Source organism: Cyanistes caeruleus, chromosome 27 (genome assembly GCF_971803275.1).
Source record: "Cyanistes caeruleus chromosome 27, bCyaCae1.hap1.1, whole genome shotgun sequence".
NCBI classification, from domain to species: Eukaryota; Metazoa; Chordata; class Aves; order Passeriformes; family Paridae; genus Cyanistes; species Cyanistes caeruleus.
Genome location: NC_141727.1, coordinates 3,830,374 through 3,847,160, shown reverse-complemented (window position 1 = coordinate 3,847,160; position 16,787 = coordinate 3,830,374). Strand labels below are relative to the sequence as shown.

The 16,787-nt window shown below is 51.3% G+C and overlaps 1 protein-coding gene across 3 annotated transcripts in view; it reads right to left on the bottom strand.

Moving 5' to 3' along the window:
* The window catches only part of FBXL20 (F-box and leucine rich repeat protein 20), a 40,637-nt gene extending 24,031 nt beyond the window's left edge, over positions 1 to 16,606 (bottom strand). The window contains exons 1-2 of one of the 3 annotated variants that reach the window (XM_086864759.1): positions 16,474 to 16,606; positions 3,898 to 3,959 (exon numbers count right to left, since the gene is read on the bottom strand). In XM_086864759.1, coding sequence (XP_086720885.1) covers positions 3,898 to 3,959; positions 16,474 to 16,515 — 104 coding nt within the window. In that variant the 5' untranslated portion in view covers positions 16,516 to 16,606. Of the gene's footprint in view, positions 1 to 3,897; positions 3,960 to 6,610; positions 6,681 to 15,255; positions 15,470 to 16,473 lie in introns of those variants that run through there. The other 2 variants (XM_086864757.1, XM_086864760.1) reach the window with 2 other exon arrangements.
* Positions 16,607 to 16,787: the final 181 nt, after the last annotated feature.

Here is a 16,787-nt window from a genome sequence, read left to right as displayed (position 1 = left end):
CCCTGAGGATGGGATTTTCCCTCTCCAAGGAACTGCTGGGCAACACTAAAATACCTCAAACCCCATAAATAAGCAGTGACTGAGCTGCAGCAGCAATACTTGAATGATTTTTCCCAATTCCTCGTTAACAGGCCCAAAGACACCGTGCTGGGATTTATTTTTCCACCCAAACAGGATATTCCTGTCCTGCTCACAGCTGCCTGGTGAACCTTTTAAAGCAGTTTTTATTCTTCAGAATCGACAGTGGAGAAAATAATCCACAAAATTAACTTTATCATCCAAGAGTGATCACAGATGAAGGCAGACTGAGCTTCCCCAACAGGAATTAAATCTGGAATTGCAGCAGATTAAATTGTCTCACTGCAAAGGGACTCCCTGTGCGTATGATTTTGTCTGAACAGCTTAGCTCTGCACAATTTGGGTAAAACACACTCACTTTGAGCAATTTTCAGGTTTCAACCTCTTAATCCACTCAGGGGTTTCTAGGACTCCTCACTTTCCCACTGCTGCTCTAATTAGATTAGGGTCAAGACTCTCATGAAATCCCTGCATGCTGCAGGCTCTGAGGTGAGCCAGCTTAGACCTGCAGCCTGCTAAAATTACCCACCCCAATTTCTGCCAGTGAAGCCCCAAATCATCCCAGTTCAATTCCAGTTCCACCCTGCTCCCACCGGGCTGGGCAGGGGCACGGACACCACGGCTCCCCCCGGGCACAGCTCCAGCTGCCGAGGGATGAATCAGCGCGTGGGGATGGCACAGCCAGGGCTGGGGATGTGCTGGGCAGGGCTGGATGGGCAGAGCACGGAGGCAAAGCTGCTTAGGATGGGAGAGAGCTGCAAACTGCCTGACCTGCCTGTGACCCAGCAGGAACAGCTCAGTTCCCTCAGGCTGATCCTGCTCCCGGCCAGGCAGGAGCTGTGCTGCAGCCCCACGTCACAATGGGAGAGGAAACATCTTCAGGAGGGCAGCAGAGATCTCCTCTGCCAGGGGAAATCCAGGTTTGGGGCTGGAGTTTGGCTCCCAAGACTGGCAGGTGGCCTCAGGGAAGGAAAACACCTTTCCAGCAGCAGTGGGAATGCAGGGGAACAGGGACAGGCTGCTCCTCTGGGGACACAGCCACAGCTGGAGCCAGCAGGGACCACGGATTCAGCACTGGAGTCACTGCCCAGGGACGAGCTGGGGCAGCCAAGGAAGGAGGGGACAGTGGAGGGAGTTCTGCTCTTTGCTGCTTTGGCTCATTGCTGTGGGTGTGAAGGTACAGCCACCTCCAGGTGTCACCTTCTGGCTCTCAGCTGGCAGGGGACAAAGCTGGGGCAGGCACAGCAGTGCCAGGACATGGACTGGTCACCACCTGCTGGGGCTGTCCCATCCCTGGGAGTGTCCCAGGCCAGGCTGGGATAGTGGGAAGTGTCCCTGCCATGGGAGGTGGAACCAGACAATCCCATAGATCCTCTCCAACCCAAAACATCCCGGGATTCTGTGACCTCCCCACCCCTGTCCTGCTCTCTGGACACGCAGGACACGATGTCACTGCTGCACCCTGGACACGGGACAGGGCCATGTCCCAGGACAGCCCTCCTGGTCCAACCCTGTGTTTTTAGGGATAACAAAGGCTGCTGTTCTCCTCTTTCACATCCTCCTCCTCCTCTTTATTTTGCCTAAGTGCAGCTTTCACTAGGGGACCCCAAAGCCGTCTGGGAGTGCCCAGAGCAGGGACAGGACTTCACAGAGCAGTGCCCAAACACACCAGCCTTTGTCCTGCACACAGTGACACCCATTTACAGGAGATTCCCGCAGAAAACCCATCCAAGCTTCTCTTTCAAAGGCTGCACTGTCAATGCACAGTAATTAATTTTCACAGTATGCTAACAGTGAATTCCAGCTCTCCAAACCATCACTTATGAGCTTTAAACATTTATCAACTCCCCGTTTCCCCTCGGTTCCACCTGATCCTGAACAATTCCCTGCTCTACAGCAGGTTGGGATGGTCAGGGACAGCAGGACACAACAGGCACAGACATTTCCACAGGGCAGGAGTGTGGGAACTCAGCCACACTGGGGCTTGTCCTGATGCAATTCCCTGCTCTGTGCTCTCTGCTTCCCTTCTTCCTACCAAAAATCCTTCTCCATTTGTCTGGCAGCACTCATGGAATCCCAGAATGGCTTGGGAGGACCTTACAGCTCATCCAGTGCCACGGCAGGGACACTTCCCACTATCCCAGGTTGCTTGGAACCATGTCCAGCCTGGCCTGGGACACTCCCAGGATGGGACAGCCCCAGCAGGTGGTGACCAGTCCATGTCCTGGCACTGCTGTGCTTGCTCCAGCTTTGTCCCCTGCCAGCTGGGTGACACCTGGAGGTGGCTGTACCTTCACACCCACAGCAATGAGACAAACCTCAGCCTTTGGCTCCACTCAGGATCCTTCCCCTTCCAGCTATCAGAAACCTCACCCTGGCTCCAAGCAAGGTTCTGCTCCTGAGGAGCCTGAAACCCTCACGCTTCTCCTTCCCCTGAAATCCATGCAAAATCCCATTTACATTCCCTCACCCAACCTTTTTCTCCCTGCCCTATTCCCCCATTCCTGGTGCCACACAGATTCCCTGCCTCACTCATCAGGGCTCTTCACAACCTGTCCCCAACCCACCACAGTCCTGTCACCTCAGCACAGGTTGCATCTGCTCCTGTCAGAAAATCAACTCAGGAAATCATCTCAGAAAACACAGAAAGACAATTTTTTTGCTGCTCTTTTGCTGCTCCACATCCCAGCCATGGTTCAGGACAAGCACAGCAGCTGCCACCTGTGCAAACTCCTGCTGTGGAGGTTGTGACTCCATCCTGCTCCTCGTGCTCCTGGGTTTCACACAGGGATCTCCACACCCATTTCCTGTGTCCCAGGCCCCAATCCCAAACATCCACCCTGGCAGCAGGGAAGGCTCCAACAGCCACACTTTGTGCTCTGGGCTGAGGAACACTGGAACAAAAGAAACAGGAATCAGATGGGAAACAGCAGCTGAATCAGGTGGGAAATACCCATGGGATCAGGTGGGAAATACCCATGGGATCAGGTGGGAAATACCCATGGGATCAGGTGGGAAATACCCTTCCAGAGGAGGCAGTGCACTGAAAATGAGAGATGCTCATCCTTTTTCCCTGTTTCTTTCATTCCAGAGGTGAGCCAGCAGCATTTCCCTGAGTCACACTCACCTCCCAAGACTTCACTGTCACCCAGTGCTGACAGAACCAGTTTCTTGCAGTGTAAGAACGCTGTTGCTGTTAATAATTCAAGCTTCCACCTGCCTCTGCTCTCCCCATCTCCAGTCCAACACCTGAGCTCAAAGCACTGACAAACTCAGCTCTACTTCCAGAGCCTGAAATGAGGCACAATCACCCCCACACTCCCCTCCAGAGGGGCAGCAGGAGAGGGCAGAATTATCCACAGAGATTTTAAAGGACTTTCCAACCCTAACGATGCACAAAGTCTGATCTGTTTGGAGTTTGCCAACGGGACCATCCTGCCAGGAGCTGAACATCTGGGACAGGACAAAGTCCACTTGAGTTTAACTGGAGCAGAGGGATTCACTTTTGCTTTAAATCCTCAGAGAAGCAGAATCCTGTTCTCCACATCAGCCTCACCAGGAGGATTAATGAGAGGATCCTCACGCTCATTAAGGACCTGATTTAAAGTTCCTCCATTCACCAAACAACCAGCAAATCAATCCACCATTTAAAAGCCCAAAACTTAATCCCATTTAGCACAAACTGCTGACACAGACCTTTGACCTGCCTCTGTTTGGGTCTGGCTTTATGAGTGACCCAATCCAAGCTCAGGATTTGGGAGCAGAGCAGCAAAATCCTGGATGCAAATAACAACCCACCGGTGGCCAGGGAGGACTCACCGAAGCAGCAGCTCTTTGGGCAGTTTTTTGTTGATTGCAGCTTCATCGTTGTTTGAGAACATCTGCAAACACAAAAAAATGGCACAATTTAGCCACAACTCAAGGGAACGAACGCTGCTTTACCCCAGGGAAGAAGTGGTTGGTTAAAGAGGCTGTTTGCAGGTATCTGGACCAGTAAATTCCTGACAGATAAACTTTGTGCTGCAGCTTTCCAGCTCCTGCACTGGACCACAGCTGGGTGGAGCATTACATCAAAATATCTTAAAGCACAGTGCAAGGATGCTCTGTGGATTGAGAGGTTAAATATAAACTGAGATCTGCAGCTGCTCCAGTGAAGGAAGTGATAACTGGGATGTGGCTGTGAGCTGGGGAGGCTCCCTCAGCACTTTGGGGGCGCACCAAGGCACAGACACATCAAAACTGGGAGGTTTTACAGACCAAACATCTGGCCAAGGGGCTGGAAGGGAGAGGAGAATGGGTCCAGCAGCCCAAATATCCACCAGAGGTGGAAGGTGCAGGTGCAGCAGGGTTGGTTTCTGTGATGGAAAAGGTGAACAGAGACACAACAAAGTCTTGCAGAGCCCAGAATGTTCTCCCAGCCCTCGGGAGCTCTGGGACAAACAGGACTGATGTTTAAACCACCAAGAATGGTTTAAAGGAGTTGTGATCTTTGGTGCTGCACCAGGAGGAGGGATCGTGCTGGGAAAGCTCGGTGTTCTTCCAAGGCAGCTGACTCTTGTATTCCAGAGCTGGCTCTTGTATCCCTCCAAATCCATGGACAACACCTGATGCACCTGGGATGGACTTTGGGACCAGGTAAAAGCATCTCAGACACTCTAAGAACAAGAGAAACTTCTCTTTTCCAAGGAATGCCAAGGAAAACAGAGAGCATAAGCTCACAGGGCTCTTGAGAAGAACCTAAATAAAAACATTTCTAAGATTTGGTATTGTCTTGCCTTGGGGAAAATCCAGCACCTCCCAAATATCCTGTACCAAGCATGGATCCAATCCCAACACATCCCAAATATCCTGTACCTGAGCATGGATCCAATCCAAACACATCCCAAATATCCTGTACCAAGCCAGGGTCCAATCCCAACACATCTCACATATCCTGTACCAAGCCTGGATCCAATCCCAACACATCCCAAATATCCTGTACCAAGCCTGGATCCAATCCCAACACATCCCAAATATCCTGTACCAAGCATGGATCCAATCCCAACACATCCCAAATATCCTGTACCAAGCCTGGATCCAATCCCAACACATCCCAAATATCCTGTACCAAGCCTGGATCCAATCCCAACACATCCGAAATATCCTGTACCTGAGCATGGATCCAATCCCAGCACATCCCAAATATCCTGTACCTGAGCATGGATCCAGCACATCCCAAATATCCTGTACCAAGCATGGATCAAGCACATCCCAAATATCCTGTACCTGAGCATGGATCCAACACATCCCAAATATCCTGTACCAAGCATGGATCCAACACATCCCAAATATCCTGTACCAAGCCTGGATCCAATCCCAACACATCCCAAATATCCTGTACCTGAGCATGGATCCAATCCCAACACATCCCAAATATCCTGTACCTGAGCATGGATCCAATCCCAACACATCCCAAATATCCTGTACCTGAGCATGGATCCAATCCCAACACATCCCAAATATCCTGTACCAAGCCTGGGTCCAATCCCAACACATCCCAAATATCCTGTACCAAGCCTGGATCCAATCCCAACACATCCCAAATATCCTGTACCAAGCATGGATCCAATCCCAACACATCCCAAATATCCTGTACCTGAGCATGGATCCAATCCCAACACATCCCAAATATCCTGTACCTGAGCATGGATCCAATCCCACCACAACTTCCCATGAAATCCAATGTGCTGCCACTAAATGGCCCTTTAAATTCTCCAGTTGGTGATGGCAAACTGGGAATTGAGGAACACCATCACCCCCAGAGAACAGCAAACCCCAGGATTTTAAAGCCACATGCTGCACTCCCAAATCCCAGTTTGCTTTTGAATTACCCCAAGGCTGCCAGAGTGCGGTGCCAAAGTGGGAATTCTCAAACTTCCTTCCCAAAATGTCAGCCAGCAGAAGTGCTGCTCCCCCCACAGACCCTTTTATCACTTCCCACCAGGAGTATCACAGGTCCTGAGCAGAAGCCAGCCTGGCAGCTCTCAGCCCAATTTGCTGATTTAATTTAATTAAACGGAGCTTTTGCCATTCCCAGTTCGCAAAGGGCTCTTCCCTCGCGTCTCCAGGTGACTCTGGAGCCACAGTGGGTGGGAACACACATTCCCAAGGCTGGGAGAGCAGCACCTGCACATGCTGGGGCAGGACCAGTTAATTAAATTGATTAGTTGATTGATTAGGAGATCGAGGAAATCATGGAGGGAGCTCTAATGGAGGAGGAGTGCAGAGGAATTATTGATGGGAAAACGAGATGTGATTCCTTTTCCCCCAGTTACAGGAGCACACAGGCAGATCCAAACCCTTTCCCACCACTGCCCAGACCTTGAATCAGGATTTTCCTCCCCAAAAAAGGCTCAGAGAAATGAAAGGAGCTGAATTCCACGAAGGAACCAGAGCAGAAGAAGGGCAGGAAGGGTTAAAGCAGAGATTCCAGGAGCCTCCTCCTGATCACAGAGAACTCTGCCCATCAAATCCCTCAGCAGGAAAATCTCACCTCAGTCCCGGCACAAATCCCATCCCCAGACTGGTTTCTGCAGGAGTTTCCCTTTGACCAGCACTAATCTAAAGGAATGTTTGTTTTTTGTCTTACTAAAAATAGTCCTTGGACTTAAACCGTGACAGAGCCCAGGCAGGATGGGAGAACCTCAGCTCTGGAATTCTCCCTCCCCTGGAATGAGCCAGGATCCATCTCCAGACCTATTTTCTCCAGCCTTCCTTCAAAGCCTGAGGCTCAGATGGCATAGGCTGGGTGAAAACAGGCTGGAATTGGGATTTTGCTAAGTCATGGCAGCACGTACAGCTAAATATACCATGGACATGGGGACCTTCTGGCAAGTCCATACAAAAATAAAGCTCTGAAAAAATGTCAGGGGCTATTCTAGACTTCCAGGCTTTCAAAATGCTTCATGGGATCAAAAAATAAATACCCCAAATTTGCTTCTCCTAACGTCTCTTTGATCTTCTTTAATACCAGGTGTTGTCCAATAGAAGAAATTATTCTGGACAGGACACAGAAAATCACATTTTTCTTGTGTGTAAATTTTCAATTTTACAGAATCACAGCACAGAATCCTCCACCGAGGAGCCGCTTTGCAGCCAACATCCCACATGGGATACTGGGAAGGAATTCCTCCCTGTGAGGGTGGGGAAGGGCTGGGATGGAATTCCCAGAGCAGCTGGGGCTCTGGAAGTGCCCAAGGCTGGGCTGGACAGGGTTTGGAGCATCCTGGGACACTGGAAGGGGTGGCACTGGTGGCCTTTAAGGTCCCTTCCCACCCAAAGCTGTTTTGATTCCACGAGCCAAGAGGTTCCATGGATTTTGGAGCCTGGTCCGTGGCACAGGCACCCCATATCCCCTCTGGAAAACCCATTCCAGGGCCTCAGCATCCTCACAGGGAGGAGTTTCCCCCTAACACCCAATCCAGGATTGGATTTTTATCAGTGTGAAGCCATTCCCCTTGTCCTGCCCCTGGAATTCCTGATGGAATTTCAGTGTCAGCCTGACACCGAACCCAAACACTTTCAAGCAGAAAATTCAAAGCTGGATGGAGAAAAAGGGATGAAGATAACTCCGAGTTTCAGGAATTAGTGGCTGCAAGGCTGGAGGAGGCACCTGGGTCGGTTGAGACAGAATTATCCACCTTGATGTTCACTCCAGGGGAAAAAAAACCTGGATCTGGCATTTCTGGAGAGCCTGAGGGTGCCTGGGAAGCACCAGCACAACGCCAAGGGAGACACAGAGCGGGGAAGGGAGAAGGTGATGCCTATTTCTGTATAAAAACCACCCTCAGACGTGTTTTTTATACAGAAACATTCCCAGAAACTCAACCAACAAAGCGCTGCACGTCTCTGTGTTAAGCAAAGCTCACACCGAAGAAACAAAGCAGAATTTAAAACCATAATCTATGAAATATTGGTAAATATTCTGATTTTAAACAGCTCCAACTTGTTTGCTTGTGGGACAGAAAGTGTGTGAGGTGACAAACTTGTAGGTAATGGTGTGCTGAGGATGAAACTAGAGCTCACTGCCCTCATGGGCTCCTCTAACTCAGGATATTCCAGGGTTCTGCGAGTCCTGATCCACGAGGAAATGCTGCCCAGACCCTCCACAACTGCACAGAACCACAGGAAATGAAGCAATTCAAACCAAGCCAGAAAACAGGCTGCAATTATTAATTATTAGAGAGCAAATCATGCGCTCTGGAAACTGGTTTTAGGTTTGGAAAGGCGGGGAATCAACCACTGATGGCAGAAATCATGGATTACATCCACAGCTTGAATATTTTGGAGTTTATAGCCCACCCAGTCTGCATCAAGACACTTTGGAGATGAATCTTCCGAGCTCCAAAAGTCTTTTCTGTTCTGAAAGCTCTGTGTGAATTTGTTCAGAGTTTAAACCCTGAGTCTGAGATGCACTGGGAGGTTTCTCCAGCTGTAAGGCTGCTGGCTCCCAGCCCAAATTCCAGGATTTCTGGTAGAATTTGTACCAATTTTATCTGTAATGGTCCACATGGAGATGAACAAGCCCAGTACAGTCACTGACACAAGACAAAACTCACAGCAAACCTCACCCACAACTGCGACCCAGTAAAAAACAGCTGAGCACGAACCACGAAACAACAGGAAAAATGTGGATTTCACTCTGCATTTCCTTTGGAAAAGCTCAGTGAAGCTTTGAGACGACTTCTTACAAACATGCTCAATATGTACTGACACCCTGCCTCGAGTTCTGCTCGTTTTGGGCAAAAATTCCTCCGCAGTGACAAGGCTCAAATAACAGAGACACGAGAGACGTCGGTTCCCTTCCCAGGACAAGATTTGGGGAAGCAGCAGCTGGAGCAGGCTGAGCTGCCTTCCTGGAGGCAAAGAAAATATTACACTGCAGAGATAAGTCACAGTGAAGTGACAGCAAAATCCGAGGGCTCCTCGGAGGACGCCATCCAAAGAATGAAGTTGTTTACATCCACAGGCAGCTCCGACCGAGGGAATTTTCCCTCCAGCCTGTAGTTACACAGGGAATTTTATTTAAAAACCCATCCAGTTTAATCTGCATGAAGTCTCCAAGGAAATGGCTGGCTGCTGGATGAGGCCAGGCTGTCACAAGCTGTGGTGTGGCCGTTGGGATGCTCCGTGGGGATCAGGAGGAACGCGGGCTCTGCCCTCCTGCCCCGGCCGTGCTCGCCCCTCTGGCTCCCAACCAGAGCTCTGCTCAGGCAAAATCCTGACTAAGCAGGACAAACAGAAATAGATCCTGGCCAAAAAGGCTTATTACAGGCTTAATATTCCTAAAAATAGCTGGATAGGCAGGGGGCTGGATGGGCAGTGTTGCATCGCTGCTTCCTCGGTCGCTGCTTGGTTAGGAGAGTTTAAATTCCTGCTGGGATGAAGGAGCTACCTGAGCCCAGCCTGCATTTGGGACACATTAAATAAAGAGCTTTTTTTGAGGTGTTCTGAACCAGTGATGATCCAGACCTCAGTCCAACCCTACAGGAATGGAGGCTGGGATGAAGCTCTTCCCACTGCACATCCCTGGTGCAGGAATTGCCCCGCAGGGAAATCCCTCAGCGATGGGTGACAAAGGGACAAGGTCGTGCTGCTGCCTCCAGAAAGGAAAACTCCAGAGGCACAGGTGAGACACCAAAACCCCACTGAATTCACAACTCCCATTTCAGCTGCCACGTGTCCATACCCCACTGAAAGAGAACCCCTCCAGAACCTGCTGCCAAACGGGCACGTTCAGCTGCTTTTTGTTCACCTGTTTTGTTCTCCTCCCCCAGTTCTGGCTGCCAGACAGTTCTCCCCAAACCAACCATCCCAAACCATCCCTAAACCCTCCGTGTGCTCAGCTGAAATCACAGTTCCATCCCTCCCAGTTAACCCCGAGTTACCCGACGGCCACCGGCGGCATCCGCGCGGCTCCTCCGGGTGGCCCTGGCAGGAGCTGGGGACAGCTCGGGGACAGCTCGGGGAGGCAGCAGCTCACAGTTAATCAGCTTTGACTCCCCACGAGTTGTACCTGGAGCTGAATGAGAAAACAGCCCCTCAACCTCAGAGGGATCACAGGGATGGGGCGAGGGCTGGGCAGCACCAACCCCATTCCTGTTGCCAGGGCTGCTCCAGCCCCTGCAGGAACCTCAGCACCCCAAAGGGACACCCGAGGACTCGGTGAGCCAGCACAGATTTCTGATGGAAAACGGTGTCGCTTTCTCACACATCCCCACCAAGGTTCTAAATGTAGAGCACTGTCCCTAAGAACAACATCCAGACCCAAAAAGAACGAGTATAAATAAGACAAAGACTTCCTGACATCCCCAGGACAGCCCATGGCACAGTCCCTCGCCATAGAACACCCACCATCGCTATTTTTATCTTGTCAGAAGCTCGTTTTAGCAGGGCAACAATTTACTACAAATACATTTAGAGCGGATTAAAAAAGAATCAAACCCAAAATCTGAGACATGATTCAGTATTTTCAGCCTAAACCCAAGACTTACCCAGCTCTCTGAGGCTCATCACAATTCAAATGAGCTGCTTTGATAAATTATAGTTCTGCCCCTCCCCAACACCTGCAATTCTGTTATTATTACTGGTAATATTATCATTATTACTATTATTATTATTGGCAATAGGGTGTTTTGTTTTTTTTACTGCTGGGTTTGTATCCAGCTATTATGTAAGAAGATGCTGGGATCATTGGCATAAATATTGGGAAATAAAGTCAAATGATGGCATCTTGAATAAAAAAAATCCACCTGAGCTGAGGTGTGAAGGGTGTGGGGAGAGTTTGTCCCAAAGGAACACTGTGGGATGAGGGGGGATGCACAAACCCAAAGCAGAGGGGGCTGGCCCCTCCTCAGATCCAGGTTTCACCCCGGATCAGGGAGGGTAAAACCCTCCCAGGGCTGACTTTCCCAATGGTGTGACTCAAAGGAAGCTCCCAGCCAGCGAAAACAGTAATTAGTGCAGTGTCCCAGGCCCCAATTAATGACGGTGTCCAAAATAAATGGGATGTGCCCGTGGGTGCCGGCTCCCAGTCCCTCTCCCGTCACGCAGGCACAGCTCCTGTCCCCACCCAGCCTCCCCAAAATGTCCCCTGGTGCTCCTCGTGGAACTGGAGACCCCTGTGCTGTTCACCGCCAGGAAATCCCTCACTGGAGTCAGAAATGAAACCATGGAATGGTTTGGGCTGGGAGAATCCTCCAGTGCCACCTCTGCCATGGCAGGGACACCTCCCACCATCTCAAGCTCTCCAAGCCCTGTCCAACCTGGCCTGGGACACTTCCAGGGGCAGCCACAGCTGCTCTGGAAATCTGTGCCAGGGCCTCCCCACACAGAAATTTCTTCCCAATATCCAAATCTCTCCTCTTTCTGTTTAAAATCCTCCCCTTTTTCCTTATCTGTATGCCTGTGGAAGAAAACCTGTGCCCCTGTTGAGGAGTGGAACTGGCTGAGTTTTAAGGCCCTTCCAACAAAAAACATCCTGGGATTCTGTAAAATCAGATGGGTCAACATTCCCATTGTCACCCAAGCCACTGACACAACTCCTGGCAGAGGGAGAAGGAAGAAGCAAATCCTATTCGGAGCAAAAAGAGCAATAAAAATGTGGGACAGCAGCTCTGTCTCTCGGGTGACACAGACTGAGGCCAATTTTCCTGGTGAACCCTTCCCACTCTCCCTGGGGCCTGGGCCAAGCCCCTTTTGCACAACCAATTTGATTTTTGCTTCCCAACCTCCCCAAATCCCTCTTCCCTCTACACAGGCCAGCAGTGGGGGTGTGAAACACAACCTGTGGTTTATATCCCTTCCTATCTCATAATTTCAACAACCACTTTGAACCAAATAAATTAAGAGTTTATTATTCACCTGCCCAAATGAAGTGAACAGGAATATGGAAAATCCATCAGCTTGGACACCCCCCCCTCCCCAAATCTTTATTATTTTTACAGTTTTTCTCATTACCTATGAGCCATATTGTTACATCCCATCCAAAAAAAAACCCCTGTTTCAGCTGTGCCACCTCAGGTGTTCCCTGGGTTATGTCACCAACAGTTTCTCTTCCCATATAAAATCAAATTCCATGGCGTTACATCAGTTTTTGCAAGGAGAGTCAGAGCAAAGTTATCCCTGCTCCCTGCCCTGTTTGTGTCCCTCTGTTTGCACAACCTCCCTTCCTTGGAACAGTAAAGCCCCAGCCAGGAGCACAAGGAGCAGCCCGGGAAAGGGAACAGGGACAAGCCCAAAAGGATCAGCCCTAAAGCCAAACCCCCTGAAAACACAGGGACAGCGTTTCAGAGGCAGGAACACAGCAAATCTCAAAATGGGATTATTCAATTTCTCAACACAGACAGGATTAATTTACAAAGGCAACTCAATTTTGGAGCATTTGAAGTTTTCCATCCAGCTTAGCTCATTTCACATCTCTACAATCAAACAAGACCTGGGAACCACAGAGGTTCAGAAGGCTCAGAACTCCCTCAACACTGAGCACCCTGAATCCACAGCAGAAATGCCAGGGATCGATGCATTTCTCAGGCTGAATGTGCTCACAAGGCTCACCACAGACCCTCATTCCTCAGAGACATCCCTGCATTCCCAAAATTTCATTTCCAATCGACACACACACACACACCTCCTGCTCACTGCAGGGTTTGGAGGCTCCCAGAGGAAGCTGGAAAGGATGGAGATTTTTGTGTGCTGCTGCTTTTGAGGATGTAGAGGAGACAACATGGATGGTTCAGTCAGGGGAGAAGAAAAAAGGAGAATTACTTAATCCTGACAATGTGGCTGAGGGAAACCCAGGACAGATCCAGGGAACATCCCAGGGCATGGGAACATGGACAACAGAACTTGGGCCTTGCTCAGGGAGTCCTCCCAGAGCACCAGGGGTCACTCAGAAGCACCAGGAGATGCCTCCCCTCCTCTCTGCTGTTATTTGGCTACTCTTCATCAGGCAGGAAGCAGAGAAATCCCAAATATAAGCATGGATTGGGATCTGTCGGGGCATGTTCTGCATTAAACCGACACCACAGAGAATTAGGAGTCAATCTGGGTAATGTTTTCCCTTTTTGTTTGCTTTGCTGCAGTAAGTGGTGATTTTCTCTGCGGTGGCCACACCTCCTGTAAAGGGACTAATCCGAATATGCTCCCGGGGCCGGGCATGGCATTCCCAGGAAAAAGAGAATTCCACTTTTCCTGGAATCAGAAGCCCACAAGTCCAGTTTAAGGGGATCAGCCCATATTCCACACCACGTTTTATTCCTACAGTAAGGAATTATTATTACTGACCCCCCTCACGACTGGATTTGTGAATTACCCAACAACAATGGCTCAGGAATCTGTTTACGTGGCTCCACAAAAGACAATAAACCAAGTGCAAACCCAAGCCAGCCTCCCCCTCCTGCGACTCACCCTTCATTTCAAGTCTGAAACAGACACAAAATGTTGGCCACAGCCCCTGATCGGGCTGGTTTTACCCCAAAATGACATTCAAAGGCCCTGCTCAGCCAGGGAAACTGCCCTGGCACTATCGGAGGAAGAGGAGGAAGAGGAGGAAGAGGAGGAAGAGGAGGAAGAGGAGGAAGAGGAGGAAGAGGAGGAAGAGGAGGAAGAGGAGGAAGAGGAGGAAGAGGAGGAAGAGGAGGAAGAGGAGGAAGAGGAGGAAGAGGAGGAAGAGGAGGAAGAGGAGGAAGAGGAGGAAGAGGAGGAAGAGGAGGAAGAGGAGGAAGAGGAGGAAGAGGAGGAAGAGGAGGAAGAGGAGGAAGAGGAGGAAGAGGAGGAAGAGGAGGAAGAGGAGGAACTCCCAGTCTCTAGCCGTTTCTGCCCGATTTTGCCCCTGTCCCATGAAATGGGAACTCTCACAGACCCTTCCCTTGCAAAGCACAACCATTACAAACTGGTTTCTAGGAAGCAGAGAGGGATTTCCACCCATTCTGGAAAATAAATCCATTTCTAAGTGCGAGCACACATTTTGGAAGCTCTTCTGAGCGACACAACCTCAGCAGAATGAAAGGATTTAATGATGGAGTTAAAGAAAAACAGCTCTGAAAGTTTCCAGGTGAGTGGGTCAGAGATAATCCGTGCTGGGGTAATAAAGGATGCCTTGGATTTATGATCATGGAATGGTTTGGGATGGAAGGGACCTTAAAACTCATCCTGCCACAGGCAGGGACATGTCCCAGTGTCCCAGATTATCCCTCTCCAACCTGGGACACTTGCAGGGATGGGGCAGCCACAGCAAAACACAAAACACAGCAACCAAAAGAGCCAAGAAACAGGATGACGTTTAAAGGCACTTCTTGTAGCTCAAAATAAGCCTTTCTATAACACACCAACTCCTCCTGTGTAAATATAGGTTTGAAAAATTAATTTAGGCCTCAAAGGCTCCTGGAGCATTTTGCTTGTTTTCCAACTCATCTGTTTTTTTTACTATGAGAAGAAAATAACATTCCAGCAAAGGAAAAAAAACCCCACCCAAAACAAGGCAAAGTTCTTCCCCACTCTTTTTCCCCCAGTGAATCGGGTTCATCGTGTCCTGGTGCAACCCTGAGGAAAATCCTCCCAAAACTGGAATGAACTCCAGCATTGCAAGATGAAGGCTGAGGAAGAAAAGGATGTGGATGCCCTACGAGACATTTCCCCCCCAAAATCTGCTTTTACTCTTTGCTCTGTAACCAGACAATCTGCAGCAGTGCAAAATTAAAAAAAAAAGCTCTCAGAAGTTAAAATAAAAAAAACCCAAACTGTGCAGGCAAGAAGAGCCCAGAACAGTAAATACAATAACCCTGGATAATGCAGGCTCGTGTGCAGGATCCTCTCTGGAGTTCCCAGGGTGAGCCCAGTGTTTTTAGCACCGGATGCTACAGAAACACAAATATTCCAACGTTCAAAAAAAACCTGAGCCCACCCCCAAACTCACACTGCTGCAGATCTCACAGGGATCTGATGGAGGAAGAAAACAATCCCACGTGCAGAATGAGACCACCAGCATTTCCTGCACCTTCCTCAGCTCCAGGGCTGAGGAATTCCACACGGAGTTTTCACTCTGTGAAAGCAGAGCCGCCTCAGTTTACCATTAACCAGCATTTTCCCTGGATCGCCATCCCACCCCTCTCCACCAAGAGGGAACAGCCACGTCTTTACCATTCCAGGCTCTTTTTTGTCCTCCACACGGGCCGGGCAGTCCGGAGAAGGAGCGGGCAGGGATTTCCATCCTCCGCAGCCTCTCGCAGCGATGGGAAGTAAATCCCGCCGCTGCCCTTCCTCCCTACCCCCCTCCTCCTCCTCCCCCGGGAAGACAGCTGGGACAACAATGCGGCTGGAATCGCCCTGGCTCCACACTCCCGCTTTGTGCCATGTCCTTTCAATAGATCTCATTGTTTACCCTCCGCTCCTTCCGTCCTCTCCATCCCCCACCAAGCAAATTTTTTTCCCCCGGTTACTGCCCCAAAAAATGAAAAGCGGCGCTGGGGGCACCTTTCCCCCCTCCCCGAGCGCCCCCCGAGCCCCGCTCCCCAAAGGCTCTGGTGTTTTCCAGGCGCAATTTTCCACATCTCCTGCTCCATCATCAACTTCGCTGCCAGCGCTCAAGCCCGCAGCAACACGTTGGCAGCAGCTCTGTCCCCCCCCGACCCCTCCCCAAAATCCCCCCGGGAGTTTGTAGCAGACGGGGGAACCCCCAAAAATGAGGTGGGGGAGAAGTTTCGCCCCCCCAAACTCGGCCCCCAGCACCCACAGAACCTCCCCAGCCCCATCCACAGCAGGGATGTTTAAATCAGGCGGGGGAACCCCCTCCCCAAAATGGATGGAAGGCAAAGAAGTTTCACACCAGAAATTTCTCCCCAAATCCGGGAGCCCAGGCCTGAGCCCCCCCCCCCCTCCACCCACAGACACCCCCGGCAGACCCTCCCCAGCCTCCCTCACACTGAGCCCCCCACGGGACACCCCCAAAATGGGGAGAAGCTTCACACCAGCACCCCCCAAACCTGGCGGTCACAACCCTGAGCCTCTCCCCGTCCCCACAGTCACCCCCGACCCCCGCCCCATTCACAGACCCCCCCAAAAAACGAGTTAACATCCATCGACGGAACATCCCCCCCCGACAATGGGGGGTGGAAGGGAGAAGTTTCACACACGGGGACAGAATCAGAGCCCGTCACCCACCACCTCCGGCCCCCATCCCAGCCCCATTCAAACACACCCCACCGTGTCCCCCCCCGGTTTTCCCCAGGGCCGCGCTGTCCGGGGCGGAATCTGAGGGCGCTCGGGGGGGGGGGTCCCTCACACACAGACCCCACGGCCCGGCGCCTCCTCAGCCGGGCCAGGCCGGGCCTCCCCCCGCGGGGCCGGCCGGGGCCTCACCTCAAAGCGGCTCTTAGTGACCCCGTTCATCTCCCTGCGCATGACGGGGGCGGCGGGGGGCGCGGGGCCCGGGGGGTGCGGGGCTGCCGGAGCGCGGCCTCCGCCCGGCGCCGCCGCCGCGTCCGCTCCGGCCTCAACTTCGACCCAAAACAAAAACACTCCGCACCTGCCAGCAACGCGAGCGCTGATTGGACGGCGCGGCCGGAGGGGGGGGGCGGCGGGGAGGGGAGGGGGGGGAACGGGAGCGGGACCGGGGAGAGGGAAGGGGAGGGGAGGGGGGAGAGGGGCGCAGAGCGGGGTGGGGAACGAGGGGT